The 22,816-nt window shown below is 40.6% G+C and overlaps 1 protein-coding gene across 1 annotated transcript; it reads left to right on the top strand.

Moving 5' to 3' along the window:
• Window positions 1-325: 325 nt before the first annotated feature.
• zer1 (zyg-11 related, cell cycle regulator) lies at window positions 326-22,503 on the top strand. Its single transcript, XM_073477851.1, has 16 exons — window positions 326-413; window positions 1,397-1,614; window positions 1,759-1,909; window positions 4,605-5,059; window positions 8,614-8,787; window positions 8,903-9,017; window positions 10,693-10,839; window positions 10,956-11,129; window positions 11,608-11,823; window positions 14,509-14,550; window positions 14,929-15,048; window positions 15,160-15,275; window positions 16,501-16,689; window positions 18,055-18,152; window positions 18,489-18,591; window positions 21,677-22,503. Exons 2-16 carry the CDS (start codon window positions 1,448-1,450, stop codon window positions 21,762-21,764), a joined length of 2,355 nt encoding a protein of 784 aa, XP_073333952.1. The 5' UTR covers window positions 326-413; window positions 1,397-1,447; the 3' UTR covers window positions 21,765-22,503.
• Window positions 22,504-22,816: the final 313 nt, after the last annotated feature.

The raw sequence follows: 22,816 nt of genomic DNA, 5'->3' as shown, positions 1-22,816 counted from the left end.
TACTACTATGACTAGCACTACTACTAGCACTACTACTACTACTACTATACTAATAACTATATGAATACTACTACTAATAATAACGATGATGATGATGATGATGATGTATTAGGTTAATAAAACAGAGTATAATGTATTGTTGGCCATTAGAGAAAGCAGAATAACATGAATGTACCAGAGGCGTCTTCAAATAGGAAGTGGAAGGTCGAGTGATGGAAGTAGAAGAAGAGGAAGAGGAAGACCAGGAGGAAGAGATGAAAAAAGCAGGAGGAGGAGGAGGAGTAGTACAAGTAGGTGGAGGAGGAGCCTGTTTGTTGACATCGGACGAAAACGAAAATCAGATGAGTGAAGACTGGTGATAATAACTCAATTTCTCGCCCTCATCGAGACATATAGCCCTGGCGAAAGCTAAGGTAGAGCTGATGAGCCATGCACTCAAACACCGCCGACCACTGTTTGTAGCCTGCCTTTCCACACAGCTCTTAGCTAGCGCTAGCCCTACTGGCTAAGTTAGCTAGCATCATAGCTGGGAAAGTCATCGTTAGCCACAAGCTAATTTAGATGCTGTATTGCACTGGTGACACCGTATCGGCAAGTTAAGGCTTAACTTAACATAACAAGTGTTGCTCTTTGGTATTTTGGGTTGTTGTGAGTAAGTAGGTTAACAGTTTTTGTCAGTTTGTCAGTAGCTATTTACCGTTAGTGTTGTTAAAGTGAATTATTCTGCATAGTAGCTAGCGAGCTAGCTAGCCGTCTTAGTAACAGTCTGCTGTTTCTCCCTCACAATTCATTGCTATGTGTGGTTAACTGGCAAACCTGTAGTACTAACCGAAAGACAGTGTACGCTAGGTTACTAGCGTCTGCTTTTCAGCAGTCATTCATCTCAGTGTAAATCAGATAACTTTGTCAGTAAGTTAATGTTGAAATAAGTTGTTGCAAACTAGCCAACATTAGTTGCTAACAGTTGCCAGCCATAGTCATAACGCCTTGGCCAAGTATGCAAAGGTCTCAGTTTATTTTGGCTGTAGGGTAATTTGACAGTAAGGTGCCTGACTTAACAGTTAAATTAGTAGACACAGAAAATACAGTAAGAGTTTGTTATTGACTGTAAGTTAATGTGTCTCATGTACGACTTTATTTAGGATTGATTGTCATTACTGTCATTGCTGTTACTGTTAATGGGCACTGCACAGAACATTTTATACACAAAGAAATATATTAACCTGAAACGTTAATGTTTAGCACAGTGAATGAATAAGTACAATAATGACGCAGATATTAGCCTATTGTTAATTACAGTGACTTCATATATGGTCCATCTTTATTCACATTTGTTTACTTGATCATCGTTTCCAATCAGTCCTCAAATTGACTTTGTCCACTTCACCCCTCCAAGGTCCCCTGCACTGCCCTGTCTTTGATCTGAGCCGGAGAAGAAGAGGCAAACATGGCAGCCAAAGCAGGAGACAACCCTGACAGCCTCATGACTCTGGCAACGGTGTTCTGCCTGAGGAACCTCAGGAAGACCATGTGCTACCAGGGGTTGAGGAACAAGCTCTGCCTGCGCTCCGACATCTTCCTTCCCAGCGAAATCTGCGACAAGCTGGTCAACACGTACGTTACAACACACAACAGCTGATGTTGATCAAATGTCTGAAATTTCAGTCTGTAAAAATGCCCCGTGTTTGTTACAATATTACAGAGACCCTGCCTGACGGGGGCTTTCATTATTATTGTTGTTTTTTGTTTTGTGAACAGATATATGGAGCTGGTCCACACAGACAGTAACTTTGAACCAGAGGAGAGCTTCTTCCAACTATTCTCAGACCCTCGAAGCACCAGACTTACCAGGGTACAGCTGAGAGAAGACTTCGTACGTGACAGAGACTTGGAGGCCATTAGAAAACAGGTGGGATGCTGCAAGTTGGTCGAAGACCAGTTTTTCAGGATAAGCTGATGACGTCTGAACAGGTTCCTTTTCCAGTTCACCTTTGTATAACATAGCATCTACAGTACTTAAATATTAAAAGTACTTGTCATTTACTTTTTAACCCAAAACTAAAGGAACTATTATTGCTGTTTCAACCCTCAGTCTTATTTACATGGTTTTGGCTATAATTCCCATCAGGTTATAATAAAATTCTCCTTAACAACTTAATTAAAGACACATAGACCCAATAGTAGAAGACTACTTAACAGGTTGTATGAAGCAACATAACACAAGCTATCATCTCAACCTTGTAATTGAAAATGAAAACCAAAGAGAGCCTTAAAGTTATTTCTCACACTGTCGATTGTGAATGTTAGTTTTTGGTCCAGTTTTGATCTACCTTAGTGTTTGTGTGTGACCAAAAGTCATATCTCAGTATTTTCAGGCTGAACGGCGATACACGATATATATCTCAGTGTTTTCTTGGAGGTGGGCTTAATAAAACAGACTCTGATCTCCACTATTTTCCATTTGCAAAAACATGGAAATGAAGAATGGTATGAAATAAATAGTCGGGCTGTCTGTTAACGTTTTCTGCACATAGCACCAGTGCTACAAAGGGTCAAAGTTCTGCAGCACAGGCCACAAAACTGAGTATAAAAGTCCTTTGTAGTTTGAGATGAGTTCAAATTCTGTGTTGGGGGAGATACAAATGAATTTTCCATGACTTCAAATGAACATAGTGCTGAGAAAATAGACATTGTTTTAAATATCTGTACCTAGTTATTATTATAATGTATGCACATAGGGTGGACAGAGACAGAGAGAGAGAGACTTTGTCCATCTTACGTATGTCTTGTGTATGAAATGTCTGTATTGTCACTGTGCTGCTTCTTTGCGCTGCATCCGGGCACCGTCTCATCTGCCAAGTAGAACAGCAATATACTATGATTCACCTGACACACAAACGAGCACACAAACACTTACCTCACACAAACAAGTGTGTCTGTCTCACACACGCAGCACAGCGCTGTATTGCACATGTGCTACTGCTGTAATTTTATTCATGGTACAGGCAGACTTTTTGTAGCACGTGTCACACTGTAGAGTGGACAGTGTAGACTAATTAACAGAGTGATTAAAATACAGTAGGAGTGCTGTGTCTCGTTCAGTGTTGCAGGAGAACTTGAGAGTGAGTGAGGCGGAGCTGCATGGAGAGTGTGAGAGGAGAGTGATGCAGACGGAAGAAAAGGGGTTATGTAGCGGAACATCACATTATATCCACATTACACAGTATTGTCTCAAACTGTACCTCATTAGAACATCTATCAGTATATCTTAAAAAGTGGATACACCGCCCTGCCCCAGTGTGTGTGCACGGTTTTAGAAAACAGTGAATGATTATAAAGGACAGTTTAAGTTCACCTTAATTAAGCAGTATTAAGCCATTGAATGTAACATATTACACAATATTGTCAGCATGCTTTTCCTTCATTGACCACGTTGAGGAGAAACTCTTCACTTTTTCAAACCTTTCTTTGTTTGTGCATGAAGGAACACAGTGTAAGCTGTTTCTTATTATGATGCGTGGGATTTACTCAGGAGTTTACGGTTTGCTAAACTAAACAGGTCTTTGACAGAAATGATATTGCAGGGACTGCAGTCAGTTGGAATCTAGAGAGACCATGCACAGTGGAAATGTTCCTGGTGGGCTATTTGTCAACGGGGGCCAGTGAAACACAACATATAGTTTCAGTTAAATATCCATAACCCCTGCTCAAAGAGAAAATCCTCAGTTCTGTGTGACTGCCGGGCCACTGCAGATGCGTATTACATCTTTCAGCCTCTCTCTCTCAACCTATTACTGTTGCTGCAGCCCATTGGGGCTGTACATGGCCCCGCCCCTATCCTGTCACTGTTAGGTGGGTGAATTTAAGACATGTACATTTGGGAGAAACTAAAAGAAAAAATGTAACGGTGGTTCTGAAAAGCCGAGAGAGAAGAGGTTGAAGAACCTTGTGGCCCAGTTACCTGTCAGTCATCTGAGGCTGTGAACCTGAAGGCACTGACAGCAGATAATAGTCCATTGAGCTCAACAATACCAGTTCAACAAGGTTTTGCCTGGATGGGGCGCTACATGAAACACCGTTTCTATTTTCTAAATGTTGAACACAAAACCTTCATATAGCCTTCATTATAACAGACCTACCAAGCTGTATGCATTTTGACATCAAAGTATGCTGGTACGTTTTGTCACTCTAAAGCATGCAAAAAGCTTGTGACACCTTGTTAATCTGTGCATTTAAACACAGTCAGTCTGCTGAAGCTGGAATGACAGAATGTGTAATGTCATTCCAACAGACCAGCTCGATACACAAATCAATAGCAACTCTTCTGACCATTACATTACATTTGTTTCACAGCTATTGTGAATAAGTGTAGATGATCTCTTGGCAGCATACGGCAGAATTATCTGTATCTTTGTGTGGTAGACAGGAGGGTAATGTACTGTGATGGTACTGTAAGTTCACTTATGTCTTCAGTTGATTGTGAACAGCATTTCTATAAAGTATAACCCAGTCTTTCATGATTGAAGCATACTTGGGTACATATGGTCACAATTTAAAAACAATTCACTGGTGTTCAATAATGACTTGCTTTGTGTGTCTGCCAGGACCTGATTGAGCTTCACCTCACCTACTGCAACAGTCTGTCATCCCGCAGTTTGAAAACACTGACCTGCTTCCGTGAGACCTTGGTGTCTCTTTGTCTCTTCGGCTGCAACCACATCTTCTACCGGAAGGGTGGCGCCCCGCTCGCCTGCAATGAAGACACCGAGGATGAGGAGGAGGAAAGCCCTGCTTCTAGGCAAGCAATAGAGACAGACTTTAACTTCCAGGGGTTCAACCGCCTCAGGTTGCTCAACTTAGGGGGCCTGCCTGATGAGGTGGATGCTGAGACCCTGCTCAAACCCCTGATGTCACTCACCTCACTAGATCTATCTAATGTACAGTTGCTGGGAACAGCTTTTCTCACACAATGGAAAGACAGACTGGCATCTCTTGTTCTCTACAATGTGGACCTGTCGGAGGAGTTGGTCAGTACAGTGGTGGAGATCGTTCATCTCAGGTAAGGTGGGAGGGGGCAATTATCTCTAAGTTGTCATTAAGCTCTTCACACCCTGGTGTTGCAGTCCTGCCTGCTTCATGTACAGTATACGTGATCAAATGAAACACAGATTTAACTGATGTGTTGCTGGGGAAGAAAACAGCATTTGTTTTCCTTTTTTCTTTGTAGCTTCAATTTATTTATTCAAATTTAAATCTTGATTATCCACTGGACTGAAGTTGTACCATTGAACGTGTGTATGTGACTCATCCAGTAGGCCTTACTGAGACTCTGTAGCCCTTTTTAGCTGCTCAGCAGTCAGATACATTTTGCTTTTATTTACTAAAGGACCAACTTTTTGCAGTTTTTACCTAAAAGAAAAAGTTCCCGTTGAAAATTGTATGACATGTTGGGCATTTTAGTAGTCATCAACCAATCACACTGTGGCCATTTTCCTCTGATGTCGTGCTCAGGATGGGATAATGTTATGCTGCCTCGTTCCAAGTTGCTGTTCATATGAATAAGGGTGCTCTGATTGATCGGGCATTGATCGTTATCGGCCGATATACGTTGTAAAAAGTTTAATCGGTGGACTCAGCCTCTTTATGCGCTGCTAAATTGTCACAGCCACATAACCACAGGACTCTGCTGCTTACTGGCTGCTAACAGACAACTACCTTTCCTCCTGCCGATATCAATATGGATGTTCAGTGCCCTCTTGGTTTTACCAGCGCGATATATTAGCAAGGTCCTGCCAGCAAGCCGTTTGTGACTGAGGGGGTAGACGGACCGGTACCGCGGAACACCTCTCGTATCGTTAGGTCTCACGTTGAGAGGCCAGCCGGTGACTATAACTAGCACTGACACAGCGCTGTGGAGAGAGATAGCGACGGTAGCAGCAGGAGGAGACGGGCTCCGTTGGAGTCAGAAGTAGTCCGTTCAGTTTCTCATTTGGGATTGTCTGCCGTCCTGCGTGGGAGGAGGAAGCAACGCTGTTTGTTTGCAACCAGAGCTAACAGCTGACTGAGCTAACAGCTGACTGAGCTAACAGCAACCAGAGCTAACAGCTTACAGCAGAGGCAAACAGCGGGACTGAGAGTTTCTGTTCACAAGAACATGACGTGTTAAACAGTGAACTGCAGTTTAATGTGACACCACAACATGTTTACACTAAATAAATTGCTGAAGTAGACTAAATTAGCTGAGTACAGTTGACTTTGAGTTTGGAGTTACAGACACTTCACATAAGTGTTCACTATATCAATCTTCTGTCAGAGATGAATGTAATCAGGTACAAATAGTGACCAGGTGGTGAAGTACTGGCTTCAGGTCACAAATACATCACTAATGAGACTGAGATACAGAATTATTCCCAAATTCTTTGTTACTAAATTCTGTGTCCTGTTTACTTTTTTATATTTAAAAACATGAAATATAATTTTAAGTGCTGTATCGTAGGCAACTGGACTTGTTTCAGTTTCTTGAAGACGTTTCACTTCTCATCCAAGAGCCTTCTTCAGTTCTAACTAACTGGTTCACTTCAAACCTACCAACACACTGAGGGAGAAAATTGTCGTTCCTAAGGCCAAAACACCCAGGCATAAACAGAGTAATGTAATTTATACTGTTCAATGCAGCCAGGACTGCACAGATTTGTACACTGGGGAGACAAAACAACCTCTCCATAAACAAATGGCACAACACAGGAAGGCCAACTCCTCAGGTCAAGACTCTGCTGTCCACTTACATCTGAAGGAGAAAAATCATTCCTTTAAGGACAACGATGTAAGATGGGCGGCTGTAGCTCAGGTAGAGAGGGTCCAGTAATCGGAAGGTCGCTGGTTCAAATCCCTGTCGAAGCATCCTTGATACTGATACTGAACCCCAAATTGCAGTATGAATGTGTGTGTGTGAATGGGTGAATGTAACAAGTGTTGTTAGGTGCTTTGAGCAGTCAGTAGACTGGAAAAGCGCTATAGAAATGCAAGTCCATTTACCAAACAGAAGACAGATGGTTTGAAAGAGGAGTAAAGGAATCCATCTATGTCAAACTGGAACGACCGTCTTTGAACAGAGGAGGTGGCCTAAGACATTACTTATCACCCACCTACAATGCTGTACTGAGTTCTCTCCCCAGACATCTTAACAACCAGTCACACCTGGGCTCACCTAGCCCTAACAACCCACATGAAGGACTCTGAAACTCAGAGCTCACACGTGTCCTTAACAACTCTGTAAGGACACTCCCACACAAAGGGAAAAGCCTGCAACTCCCCTCCAGTTAGTTAAAACTGAAGAAGCCTCTTGATCATCTTGAAATGATGAAACATCTTCAAGAAACTGAAACACGTCCAGTTGCCTATGTTACAGCACTTACAATTACCCCATGACCTGGATGACTGAGAACCTTCATCAACATTAAATATAATTATTATTTCCTCAACATTTTAATGCCACTTAAATGAACCATACCACTAATAACTAACAACTTTAGATGACAATAAAGTAAATAAACGTCCTTTTGATCGATGATCGGTATCGGCCGATACTGCTTCCAGTGATCCATCATTATCATTTCACTACTTCCTGATTTGATTTCAAAGTAAAACAACATATTTAATAACCCATTAGCTAATTATAGCACTCAACCATTTTATTAAATGTGTCTAAAATGTAGGTTGATATTTGAGTTTTTCCTCTTTCCTATTGTATCATATAACAGATCAAACAGTAATGTTAGCTACAAAATGCTAACGTGAGCTGCTGTCGAACAGAAGCTAACAGCTTATCAAATATGTTGTGTTATCTTGAAATGTGGCCTGATGTTGATCAGTCAGGCAGCGATGAAATGTTAATGACTTGTCAGACTTTTATGTGACTTGCAACCTGTAACAGAACGACATTGGAGCTTCCCACCTTTAGCGTGATATCAGAGGAAAATGTCAGCCTCATTGTTTATCCGTCCAGCCACAACTTCACTCTTGTGGTTCACTCTCACCGCTCTGATAGTGTTGTTTTAGAATGCAACAAGAATCTGTTTTCAGTTGAAAAGTTCTGATAAACCCACTGTACATCACCTGACCAGCACAGAGAACTCCATAAAGAGGCGGTCCTACCTGCTCATGAATGCGCAGAGAGCAGGATCTTCCTGTTTGCTGCTAGATGTGGTGATTACCGCTCTGTGTTCCTGTTGTGACGTAGAGAGGAGGGAGCGGATTACTAACTGCAAAACAGACAGGAAGTTAGCTAAAATGACGACAACACTTACAGCAGCTTTCAGGTTGTTCAGTTATCCATTAGTGACTGACTAATGGATAAAATATAGATGGATCTTATTAGAACATCTGTAAAATCTATTCACCCACCACTTTCATCTTTTTTCTGTACACACAGTGGAGTGAGGAGTAGATTTGAATTTTTTCAAGTCCGTCATATAAAATATTCTCCCGTCAGTATTATAACATTTGTAACAGCCAAAACTGAATTTATTTTAACGTCCCAGTAGTTTTGTTGTTTCCTGTGTATGGCCACTAATCATCCAGAATGTGTCACTGACAACACTATGCATTCTTCAGACATCTCGACATCTCGCGGGAGAGCAGGCGAACCTCCAAGTTTAAGATGACAAGGAAGATCCTGACGGCCATCGTACAGCGCCTGGTCAATCTGGTGTCACTGGACATCTCGGGTCACATTATGCTGGACAACTGCACAGTTCCACACTTTGAAGAGGCTATGGGTCGGCCAAGGTGGGTAACCGACTCCATAGTGTCCACTGGATACACAATAATGTCTGATTCAGAGTTTTGGGAAATTGCTTTTACATTTTAATTTGAATTTATGAACAAGCTCTCTCTGTTTCAGCATTGAGCCGTGCAAGAGCAGCATCTATCCTTTCCAGGAGCTGAAGAGGCCCCTGCAGTTTCTGGGCTTATATGACACCACCCTTTGCAATGTGACGCACATCCCTGCGTATAAGGTACTGGTTGTCTAAAGGGCTGGATACACATACAGTTTTTGGCTGAAAATAGTTGTTATGGGCATCACAACTAAAGCGACATAATCTGTTCATATCCGGGCGAGTTGCTGCTGACAGTCAGAAGACATAAAGAGCCCTGACTATTATTGATGATTAAACTGGAGAGATATGGGATTAGAGGGGTAGCACACAAATGGCTCAGTAATTACCTTGACAACAGATATCAATATGTGGAATTAAACCATAACAAGTCTGACTTGTTGAGGGTTACATGTGGTGTCACACAGGGGTCTGTGATGGGTCCAAAATTGTTTATGTTATACATTAATGACATTTGTAAAGTGTCCAAATTAAATTTTGTTTTGTTTGCTGATGACACAAATCTGTTTTGTTCAGGCAAAAACCTAGAGCAACTGGATACAGTGGAAACAGAATTGGATATCAATATTAACAAGTTTTCATTAAATATAAATAAAACTAAATATATTATATTTGGACATCAAAAAAACAATAATCAAGTACAAATAATGATAGATAATATTGAAATAGAAAGAGTACATGAGAACACATTTTTGGGAATTGTCATAGATCACAAACTTTATAAACCACGTTAATCATATTAAATCCAAAATATCAAAGTCCATCGCAATATTGAATAAAACAAAAGACATTTTTAACCTAAATTCATTACTCACATTATATCGTACATTCATACTTCCATACATTACATACTGTGTGGAGGTTTAAAATTATCGCCAACCAACCAACAAATTATTCATACATTCACAGGCACTCAAATTCAGTGAAGTTGTGATCTCAACATAGCATCACTGTTTTCCATGTTGCCAGACTGTATCCAGAGGTTGTTCCAAATAAGAAATTATCAATATGAATTGAGAGGGAACTGTATATTCACAAAAAAAAGACCAGAACTAATGTAAAACAAAGATGTGTCTCAGTATACGGAGTAAATTTGTGGAATGATTTAGAAACGGAAAGGAAAGAGTGTAATACACACGATAGATTAAAAAATTATTTAAACACAAGATGATTAACAAATATAAAACAGAAGTATGAACACCAGAGTGTACGTAAAATGAGTGTTGGGTTTTTGTATTTAAAAATGTGTATATTCTTAGTTGCTGTAATTTTCTTTTATTGCTCTGTATAGTTTAAATGCAGCTGACAAAATATATTAATGTTAAAAGGGTTGGTGTAACAAGGTAAGGCTTCAGCCTGCACCTTTTCAGTCCTGTTTTGTTTATTTGTTTGTTTGTTTGACTTCTTCTGAAGCTAGAAAGCATTAAGTTAATTTATTGTCTATCTACCAGTGTATTTACGTTTTTATAAGTTGGAAAATGACTGACATAAACTAAACTAAACTAAATTGAAAATCGGTCAAAAAGAGTTTTGTTGTTTATTGTTGAAACCCCCAAATGGTGTAATCTTTATTTTTGGTGAATATTATTTGAACTTGCCTAACCCTAACCTGCCAAAACCAACCACGATAAAGTCAAGCTTAAAATAAGAATGAAATTAAATGAAATTAATGTAAATGAAAGTTGTCAAGGCATAAAACCAATCGATCTGTAGATCTTTACAAATACAGAATTGATGCTTATTAACAGGCAGGTTGTGTTTTGTGGGTTAAATCTGTGTTGCCGGCCTTTTTCAGGTGACTGGATCCAAGAATGAGGACCAGGTCCTGAATGCCATCGAGGCTTACACAGAGTTTCGCCCTGAGCTGGCCCACAGAGCCATCAATCAGCTGTTTGACATTGCTAGGATACAGCACTGCAGCCAACTGCTCCGAGCTTTGCAAGTATGATGACTTTAAATGGACTTGTTCTTTGAAGGTGGTGACACCAGTAACTTGTCATTATTTTTGTATGTTACGCCTGTGTCAGGTATCACATCACAAATGTTTTATCCTTTCAGCTTGTCATAGCAGCGTTGAAGTGCCATAAATATGATAAGAGTATACAGGTGACGGGCAGCGCTGCTCTGTACTACCTGACCAACACAGAGTACCGCAGTGACCAGAGTGTGCGGTTGCGCAGAGAAGTGATTCAAGTGGTACTGAATGGAATGGAGCAGTACCAGGAGGTCACTGTAAGTCTACACTGTGGTCACCACACCATCACCATCTCTAATTAACTAGACTCAGCTCAAAGTTTATTTGTGGAAGTAAAATACTTGTATTTTCATAATATTATGCTCACAATTCCGTACTCTTAATCTTTGATCAGAGATTTTCTGATATAAATCTTCATTTTGACAGACACTGTTTTGTGAAGGCAAAATTCCTCTATGGCCACTTGATACAACATCTAACATTTAAGAGTGGCTTCTTTTATTGAGTGAAAAAAGGGGTTTGTAGAAAAACATGTTAATATTCTTCAAAATCAGGTATTGAAAAAAGTTCAGTGTTGTATCCACTTTAGGACCAACTAGGAGTTTTTGTTTTACACTTAAGCATTAATTGTTTTGTTGAGCTCTGATCTACATTATATTTCTTTTTAGACTCGTTGTGGAGTTTTCAGTTTTGAGTTGTAAACCTTGGTGTGTCCTCCTCTCTTTCTCACACCAGGTCCAGAGGAACTGCTGCTTGACTCTGTGTAACTTCAGTATTCCAGAGGAGCTGGAGTTCCAGTACAGTCGGGTCAACCAGCTGCTGCTGAAAATCCTGGAGCCAGCCAGGCAGGATGAGTCCATCCAGAGAATTGCTGTGCACCTCTGCAACGCTTTGGTTTGTCAGGTGGACAACCATCACAAGGAAGCTGTGGGAAAGATGGGATTTGTCAAGGTAAACTCTCAAATACAGAATAAAACCAGATAACTTTGCATTTTTTAATTTCCTAGTGTCCATAAACACAGGACAGTGACAACAGTTATCAAATACACATTCTCTCCTTACCTTAGGCATGAAATTAGATTTTTGTTAATTTTTTTGGTCAGTGAAAAACATTTAAAGTCCCACTTCATTAGAATCTTTATTTTGTCAGTTATTTACATGCAACCACACCTGGAATTTGTCCTCTTGACCCATACCTAGCTACACATTGTAAGTACACACACACACTGCAAACTAGCGCCCAGGGAGCACATGGGGGTTTTGGTGCCTTGCTCAAGGCACCTCGGCAGTAACCCAGGAAGTGAACTGGCACCTCTTCAGCTACCAGTCCACTTCCATTTTGTGGTCTGTAGCTGGACTTGAACTGGCCACCCTCTGGCCCCCAAGCCAAGTCTCTACCAACTGAGCTACACAGTCAAATCTGAGTGGGAAACTCATTTGAGCCATCTTAACTTTTCAAGGGCAGTGTGCAGACAGTGCAGAGCCCAGGGATCCACTGAGTTCTCTCCTGTTACTTAGTCAAAGCCAGTGGCAGGAGTATTTCTAATATCTAGCAAGCTTATTTTTAGGATGGCAGGAAGCCAGAGCACCCAGAGGACACTCATGTATACACGGGGAGAACATGCACCACGGTGTGATGACAGTATTGTAGTTATTTCAGTTGTGTCTCTGTGTTGGGAAAGCTAATTGGAGTTCATACATATACCCAAAGAGTACTGAAACTTCCTCTTTAAGGACAGAATTGGAAAAAAGAAAATGAATAAGCTACCCGGGCTTCATTTTGTACTAGTTCCTAGACATTCTGCAATAGGATCAGTATGCAAACTAAAGTCCTTTGTTCAGTTTCATCTGATAGGTTAGTGTCATTGATCTCAAGATTTCTCTTTCCAGAAAGACTCGAGAACAAGAAACATCCAAATGCAACCAGCATACAAGAACAACAAATACAGAATAAAACCAGATAACTTACAATCGAGCAACAAATAGAGTTCATAAGAGCAAAGTGAAATTGGTAATAATTATATAATCATGGAATTATCAATACTCAGTAAAATGTGCCAGAAGCTGGTGAGTATTCATATGGAAGCACAGTGTTGCTGTTAGATGATGTTTGACCTATCAGTGTATCAGGCTGTGTAGTCATAAAACCCACTGAGCCCTCTGACAGGCGGCACCATTCTCCAGCCATGACCTAATGGATCTGTAAGCTGCCTTAAACTCCGACACTTAACCAAGCAGAGCAGATAGTCATCGGATTGACTCAGCACTGGCTGGATTCATGTGAATGCTATGTCCCACTCAATTGTCCCGCTGCCATCATTGTTAATCTGGTTTTACTAGTCTAATCAGTAGCCAGTTAGCAGCCCCTCTGGTATGAGAAACTTCTCATGAATTATGTCTTTAAGCTGCCTTGCCAAAGAACTGAACATAGCTTTGTTGTGAATTTATGTGTGAGTACAGATGAGTCTACTGGGTCATCAGGTGGGCACCCTCTCAATAACTGGTGTTTCATGTAGTTGGGCCCACGATACACAGAGGCCTCAATAAAATGTAATAACAGTGAAAACATTGACTGAAACGCTACACAGAAAGTCAGTTTGATTTCTAATTTTTGAGTTACATATGAATTATGAATGACAGTCTGCTGTCAAGACAAATTCCTGAGTATTTAGGATGACTGCAAAAGTCATTCTCAGGTTAAAGTTTGGCAGAATAGTCAGTGACAAGTTAACATGTACTTGGTCTTATCTGTGTTTTAAACGTCTGTGATTAAGAAGGAACATCTGGACAGCATCAAAGGCAGACTGATGATGAGTGGGTAGAACTCAGGGCATGTAGAATGATATTACCTTCATAGAAAATGATGTTGAATTACTGATCAGGATGGATACGTTATTTAGGTATAATGTTAACAGTAATGAACCAAGATTAGACCCTGGCAGCAACCCATTACTCATGGAAAGAGGACTTGATTCACCACCATCAGCCACATGCTGTGTGTCGGAAGGAGAAATGTGTAGAAATAAACTGGGGGACTGTGACAGACTTTGCTTATACAGAGAGACCTCACATAAATGATGTGGTGTGATAATAGGCTGTCTGTAAGGATGACTACAGAATAACCTGCTGCCCCACCTCACTGATAAGGTTTCAATTGGTGTTCATTATGATTGATATCAGTTAACATTTTACATCATTTTACTGCAATTTTACTACTAGGCAAGCTTTCTCAACATTTCAATGACCTCTGCAGTGATGCAAAAATGTCTTTGCTGGCTCTTCTTTTGCAGCCATGCAGTGAACACAATCTTACAATGCACTGGGTTGGTTTCTTCAGTGTGAACAGATGTGCAAGCCTTCGGACTCTATATCGACTTTTACCCTGTGATTGTAAAAGATCAAAACGTCCACACTTATATCCAGTGCACCACTTGTATGATCTTATCTTTCATAGATGTTTTTTGCTTGCTGTTAAGTAGTGAGCTGTATATTTGGAAAATCTCTCAGCCTGTAGTTGTTACCTGTAGTATCACACCCACACCAACCATTGTTGTTTTGTCGTAGTGCTGCTGTGGTTGTGAGATCTGCTGTCAGCTGATTATGTTAAGTTTATTTTTCCTTTTTTCTCATTTACAGACGATGTTGAATTTAATTCAGAAGAAGCTTCAGGACAGAATGGTGAGTCTCCGTTTTACTCCTGGATCTTTTGAGCGTGAAATTGTATTGCTTTTGACACAAACCTGACTCGGTTATTACCTGGGGAACACATTGTTTGGTAGACAGCTGAGCAGATGGTATTTCATTATGAAGTTTATTTTTCAAATATAAAACATAGAGTCTAATGATTAAGGCACATACATATGTCAACGGTTCATCTCTTGGACAGTAGACCTTTGTTGCATTTCATTTGCCTCTCTTTCTCTCTCTCCTCCTGTTTCTGTCTATGCTGACTCAAATAAACACAAAGATTTCCCAGTATAATATCTTAAAAAGAAAAAAGTCAAATAACCATCAAATACTGTTTGAATCAAATGTAAGTCTTGTGTTTCCCCTCAGTGTGACCAGGTGATGGAGTTTTCCTGGAGCGCTCTGTGGAACATCACTGATGAGACGCCTGACAACTGCCAGATGTTCCTTAACTGTCGGGGCATGAGTCTGTTTCTGGAGTGTCTACAGGTGAGTCCACACTCACACACTTTTTCGAGGTCCAGACATACATTGATAGATTGTCTGTGTGTGTGTTTCTTTTACTTACACCTCTCTTCTTATTGTGTGATCTTACTCCAGGAATTTCCAGACAAACAGGAGCTTCACCGCAACATGTTGGGACTTTTGGGAAACGTAGCTGAGGTCAAAGCACTGAGGCCACAGCTGCTCACCCCACAGTTCATCACTGTGTTCAGGTAAGAGAACTGCTGGCACCAGTAGAGACTAAAAAATATTGTATTATAATACAAAATATCTTAAAATACTAGTGGATATTCACATCACCTGCTGTTTGACATACAGCTCATGTATGATCATTTTATTAACTTCCTGCTTTTCATTTGATTTGCCATGTACTTGGACACAGTCAGATGTAGTTATCAATGAAGATTACATATAAAAGGAAAGTTACCTGGAAATTCCACTGGTGGCATGTATGTTTCGGAACGGCTCCACCGTTGGCTGCGTTTTGAGTGCAGCACGGCACAGCACTGCCGGATAGTTGGAGTTGCAAGACCGAGGATAACCAGAATCAGAATCAGAATCAGAATCAGAATTCCTTTATTTGTCCCGCAAATGGGGAAATTTCTTTGTCACAGCAGCCAAAGAACAGGTATATTACAATAAACAATAATAAAAGTAAAAAATAAACAATACAATAAAAAGATAAGAATAGAATAGACTGAATGAACAGTAGTGATTAAAAACGGTTAAAAAGTACAGAAAGAAATATAAAAAGAAGAAAAAGCTCAAAGGTGAGCGAGAGCTGCTGTAACAGGCTGCCACTCACGCGGCGCCATCTTGACAATCAATTCCGGCGATAACTACAGAATCACGTGCGACCGCAGTTATACGTATGTGTAATAAACACAACAAAGTTTAGACAAAAGGTTAGTGTTCCCAACCGAAGGACTTGAGGAAGTTCTTGGATTTGTCTCTTTTTTTTAATTTTGGTGCTGGCGTCAACACCAAGTGTTTTATTATGAACCATTACCGGATGTTATGTTGTTGTTTTCGGTGTGTGACTTCGGCTGAATTGCTGCGCCGTGCTCCGGCATCCAGCAGAAATCGAAGCCTTGTGTATCTGCTACAGAAGAGTCCGGACTGCTGGAGCTGCAACGGAGCAGATACGCAACGCAGCGGAGCCAGTGGAAGTGCACACATAGACTAGAGTGAAACCTATCAGCTCTGCTGACGTTGCGGAGACGGACTGAACACAGATCTGGTGGAATTTAGGGTTTACTGTTGCATTTTGCAAACAGAACAGCCATTTTAGAGTAGTACTTTTTATCTGAACATAGTGTTCATAGTCAGAGGTGATATAGTTGTCTGCTTTGTGTGAGGGTCCATATTTCATAGAGACCTCTCATCAGATAATTGTTGTCTTCATCTGTTCCCCCTCACTGTTGGATGCTTCAACAGTAACCTGCTGGACAGTAAGGCGGACGGGATCGAGGTGTCGTACAACGCGTGTGGTGTACTTTCACACATCATGTTTGACGGGCCTGAGGTTTGGTCGATGGAAGAGCCGAGAAGAGACACAGTGATGGACAAGATGTGGGATGCCATCCAGAGCTGGGATGTCAGCTCACGCCGCAACATCAACTACAGGTGATTTATCTGTTTATTAATGTCTTAATATTCTTTTTTTATTGATTTAATGTACATGTGTAATATATATTATATTTATTATTATCAAATGTTCGTGTAAAAATGTCTAAGATGGATTGTATTGAGTAACACATAAAAATACTCGATACCAGGGAGAATCGTTCAGATTGTGCACATCATGATAAGCAGCTGCCACTTAATGTAGCAACTGGTCACATGTCGTGATGCGTAATACTGAACAGGTTGAAATGTTAATTTTACCTTTTGCTAGGAATTAATTGCCAATTATTCGTCATGACATCACATCAAATTATTGATCATGGATTATAACCTCTTCACAATATTAGTCAACACTTACCACTTAAATGTCACACCACTAAAAAAGAACAACATGCTTTCATTGATAAGTATGTTATTATAATTTGGATGTTGATGTTGACCAGGCCACTGTTTGTGCCTCTCACTTATTATCATCACATCTGAGTTACAGAGCTAAGCATTCTTTTTTTTTCTTTAAATATAAAACCTTTGACAAAAAGTGTATTTTTACATTGGATTTTGGATTATTGCAGAAAATAATCTCTGTGGAAAATGCAAGTTTATGATACTTACACGTTTCATTCAGCAAGATAAACTTCAACTTTTTTGAATTGTAAATGAAATCAGCAGAAGTGAAAAGCTAACACAGGCTACATGAACAACATCACAGTCACATGACTTCAAAGTCACCATTACTAAGCTTCCTACTACATTATACTATACACACTTTACTATAAACTGATCAATGTACAAGTTGTAATGTTAGAGATAGAATAGTTTGTAACTAAAATCGGCGTGTACAGACAACCTCTGTAGTCTCATTTAGACACTTGGCAACCACCGTTTTTAACACACGTAACTTTATAATTCACATGTGACATATCGTATGTCATTCAACAAAACATGAATCTTTAACTTGTGTTAGCCACATACCTTTTTTTTAGGCATCTACCTGAGCACCCATTGACGTCCAAGACAAGGGAACCAGAAGTTTTAAAAAAAAATAATAATAATGAATAAATAATAAAGATAAAAATGTATTTCTGGGTTGTAGGACTCATTCCTGCTGCACTGTATTAGCTGTTAGTGTTAGTATGAATACTGTGGGACACCTGAAAGTAAAATGTGCATTGTGTCATTATTATGATTATAAAAGTGTCAAAGTGATATCGGTGTATGTGTGTAGATATGTATGTGACCCTGCTAGATCCAGAACTGTGTAATAACATGAGTATACAGTGAGTTGAAGCTGTGTTGTAGTTGAACAGCCCAGCTGTCAGTAGTGTTCCTCCTTCCTGAATTGTTAAATTGAGTTTGGTCTCTCAGGTCATTCGAGCCCATCCTGCGGTTGCTGCCTCAGAGCATCTCCCCTGTCAGTCAGCACTGGGCCACATGGGCTCTCTTTAACCTGGTGTCAGTTTACCGTGAGTATCTGCTGCGACAATGAGACTTGTGACGTCACTTACAGCAGGCTTATATCACATGTTTCAGCTAATAGACCAGAATGATAAACGGGTACATGTTCCTGTACTGACTAAATATACTTTTCAAATGATTTTCTTATGTTTGATATATGACTTCCCTTTTTACTGTGTTCCAACGTTACCTTTTCTTTTTCACTTGTCACCAGGCTGCTTGTTCTTTCATTCAAGTACACGCCCCACCATTCTTTACTGCTGATAAGCATAAATTGTGCTGTATGCAATACTGCACATGGATAATTCTCAGTTATTCTCTTTCTATTCATTTTGGCTCTGCAGCAAGCAAGTATTGTCCCCTGCTGATAAAGGAAGGAGGAATCAGTCTTCTAGAGAAGGTCCTGAAGCTGGACAGCTCACACCCAGAGACCAAGGACATGGCCAGGTGAGACTGAAAGTTCTGTATATGAGCTGTGTGTACTCAATGTACATGTTGTACTCATTGTCGCTATGTAGCCTGTCAGAAGGCTCTGTTTGCCAGATACATTCTACAGCTGATGATTCAGTCACAGGCTGAGCAGCAGCCAGACAAACTAGTTTTACTTTCTGTTGCACTGAGTAAAGAGAAGTAATGAAAGTATTTGGTTCAAATCATTCTGTTGCTAACAGTCATCAATTATTAGTGCAGTAATCTAAATAAATAGAAAGGCATAATGTCACTTTTACACCTTTACTTCAGTTCTTCAGTCCATGCAGAGGAAGAATAAGAGGCATTCTTGTCTTTGAGTTTGGTCTGTTGTACACAGGGCGTAAGATAAGGCCCTTAATCATGAAGTTACATGGGCTGACAGGTGACTCGTTGATTGTTGGTTTTGGTGGTTTGATCATCCTACATAATCAGCAGTACATGGACCCAGGGAAGGAAATCCCATTCTGACAGCAGGTCATGCTGCACTACTGAGCCTGTTGTCTTTCTTTATTTTCTGTGGTGTCACCAAGGAGTAACTGATTACTGTCGAAACTCCATCTGGAGCTTGTATGTCATCAATGATGATGCATGTTTATAAACGGGATGAATAAGAGCCATCTTGTACTGTAATATTACAGGGGAGATAGTTGGAGTGGATACTCTGGATTACATTTTGTCCAGTCCCTGAGGAGGATGAACTGATGATTGTTTACCTCAGGTCCGGGGTCATTGTCAGCTCTCTGAATTTGGCGTTAGCACGTCTCACAGCATAGCTTCAGTAACCAGGAGGAGTTAGAGGGAAATTAGAAGTAGCATTAGCTGCTAACACTAGTGTTACTTGTGCTGACTGGTCCTCTCAACAACAACATCCCACTACCTTTTTACATCAGCACCAATGTTGTTGGTGACACTGTCAGATTCACAATACAGCTGCTGGTTTTGAAGACAAAATTCAAAGTAATGATACCCAGCAGTGTTAAACATGGAGGTGCTGAGTGTTAGAATGCTGTGATGGCTTCAGGCAGGTATATGACTGGAGAAAAAAGTGAGCTGGCAGACAGATGGGGGTGTTCCCATACCCAAAGCTTAATCTTTGCACCCCTACTTTATTGAGACACTGCAGCATGCTGCTGTGATTAATTACTGCGACGTGAACGTGCATTGTCAATGAGTCACCTGCTGAGCTGAATCAGACTGATCCTCACATATCTAAGATACAGTGCAGTGCAGACTCCTTCACATTTTTTTATGTTGCAGCCTTATGCTGAAATCGTTTAAAATAATTTCTTCCCCTCATCAGTCTACACTCAATACACCATGATGACAAAGCGGAAACAAAACTTTAGACATTTTTACAAATGTATTAAAAAGGAAAAACTAAAATATCACAGTGTCATAAGCATTCAGACCCTTTGCTATGACACTTGAAATTTAACTCAGGTGCCTCCCAATTTCTCTGGAGTCCACCTCCACCAAATTCAATTGATTGGACATGATTTGGAAAGGCACACACCTGTCTGTAGAAGGTCTCACAGCTGAAAATGTATATCAGCAAAAACCAAGCCACGAGGTCGAAGGAACTGCCTGCAGAGCTCAGAGACAGGATTATGTCGAGGCACAGAACTGGGGAAGGCTACAATAGAAGCTTTGAGTTTCCAAAAAGCACCTAAAGGACGAGAAACAAGATTCTCTGATCTGATGAAACCAAGATTGAACTGTTTGGCCTCCATTCTAAGCGTCATGTCTGGAGGAAACCAGGCACCGCTCATCACCTGCCCAATACCATCCCAACGCTTAAGCATGGTGGTGGCAGCATCATGCTTTGGGGGTGTTTTTCAGTGGCAGGGACTGGGCGACTGGTCAGGATTGAAGGAAAGCTGAACAGAGCAAAGTACAGAGATATCCTTAATAAAAACCTGCTCCAGAGCACTCAGTACCTCAGACTGCGCCGAAGGTTCACCTTCCAACAGGACAGTGACCCTAAGCACACAGCCAAGACAATGCTGGAGTGGCTTAGGGACAACTCTGTGAATGTCCTTGAGTGACCCAGACAGAACCCTGACTTGAACCTAATCGAACATCTCTGGAGAGACCTGAAAATGGCCGTTCACCGACAGTCCCCATCCAACCTGACAGAGCTTGTGAGGATCTGTAGAGGAAAAACGGCAGCAAATCCCCAAATCCAGGTGTGCGAGGCTTGTCGCATTATAGCCAAGAAGACTCGATGCTGTAATTGCTGCCAAAGGTGCTTCAACTAAGTACTGAGTAAAGTGTCTGAATACTGATGTCAATGTGATATTTCAGTTTATCCTTTTTAATAAATTTGCAAAAGTTTCCTCTTTGTCATTACGGTGTATTGAGTGTAGAATGATTAGGAAAAAAATCATTTAAACGATTTCAGCATAAGGCTGCAACACAACAAAATGTGAAAAAAGTGAAGGGGTCTGAATACTTTCTGAATGCACTGTAATTATCAATGATCAATGATGGTTTCAAAAATCTCCTCACTCCTCACATACATTACCTTTGCTCCGTGATGTAGCACCACTGCTTGTTTTCCTTGAATCCATTTGTCTTTAAAGCCTAAATTCATAAAATGTCATCATTTCCTCTTTATTTAATGTGAGGCAGGGTACCTTCACTGTTGATGATGAATGTCTGTTAGGGTGGATGATTCATTGATTTTAAATCTAAATTGCAATTTGAAACAACGTGATTATCAAATCACAGAGGCTGTGATTAATTTTGCTGTGGGATGTGCATCTAATGTTAGGTGCATTTTAGATGAATTGGATGTATTCACTTTGAAATAGCTTATTAAAAAACAAACTCTATGTAAGCTAATGAGTGATGCTCATTTGTTTCTTACAATGTGTGGACCAAGATCCATCTTCTCAGGAGCTCCCAGCAGCCCAAGGAAACCCAAGCCCAAGAATGGCATTTGTACCCCAACATTGCATTACTTGACAGCTTATGTCAGTAGAGGCATAGAATTTACCATCTAAAAAGCTCTTAGACAGTTTTAACCTTTAGCTAACTTGTACCATCTTTTCCTTTTCAGCAAAGTAATGGAGCAATGTGAAAACTTCAAAGAAGACCCGATGGAAACAAATCATGGACAGGAGGTAAATTATGGACAAAGAGGTTGACACCACAGGAGCCATGATTCTCAGCAAACATCAATCAAACCAACCTAAGGCCCCTCCTACTGTCATCACCACAAGGGTCAATTGTGTGCATTTTTCTTCTTCTTCTCATTCTTCTTATTTTGTAGATCAGAAATGTGTCTCTGACCCTCTTCACAGCAGTTTGGACAAAACCTTAATATATGACACATAGGACTTAAGATGTGGTGCATGGTGTTTTGTTGTGAGGGTGCTTACCTTTGCTGCACATAAGCATCTCTTCTGTTGGGAGGGGTTGGTGGGGGTGGGTGACTGTTATCTCTCAGTGTGCGCGCACGTGTGGGTGTGTGTGTGTGTGTGCTTGTGTGTGTGCGTGTGTGTGTGTGTCAAAGACTTACGGGCAGAACAAAGCAGTCGGAGTGATTCTCAGTGGAAGGAAACAGGTCCTCCCCAGCTCACTACCGTTAACTGTGTAACATTGAACAAAAGGCTGAGGTGCAGCGCCATCAGAGGTCGCAGCGCTCACACTGCTCTCTTACAGTCGCTCATGCTTGTGGAGGCCACTGAGCCGTTGACATGTACAGTGAATATTAGCCATTATGTTTGTAGGCTGCAGAGAAGCGTCACACTGATGTTGACAGGAGGGAAGTCTTCCCAGATCTTGTGGCACAATGATGGACTTCTTTGTTATATATGTAAATATTCTCTGTTTGTCTCATCCTTTTACTGTGTGTATGTTTTATAATATAACTGTAAACACTCATGACTTTACTCTGTATTTAAATTTGTTTAGATTGGACTGACAGGTGGTCAGTGCTAAGAAACTATATACTGAATACCCAATCATTCAAATGTAGTCTGGCAATCCTGGACTCTTTTTAGATGTATTTCATCCTCGCCTCGCTCTAATATTATCTGGCATGTTATCCTGATTCTGTAGTTTTATCTTACTGGAAGTAGTCGTGACTTTCAACAATGAGGGAGGTCAAATCACTCGAAGCAAATACACCATATGGCCAAAAGTATGTAGAAACTGCAGGCACAAAAGCAACTCCAACAAGAAATTGTTTTCCCAG

The sequence above is a fragment of the Pagrus major genome, chromosome 12, assembly GCF_040436345.1.
Source record: "Pagrus major chromosome 12, Pma_NU_1.0".
Classification (NCBI taxonomy): Eukaryota; Metazoa; Chordata; class Actinopteri; order Spariformes; family Sparidae; genus Pagrus; species Pagrus major.
This window is presented reverse-complemented; position numbering and strand designations above follow the sequence as displayed.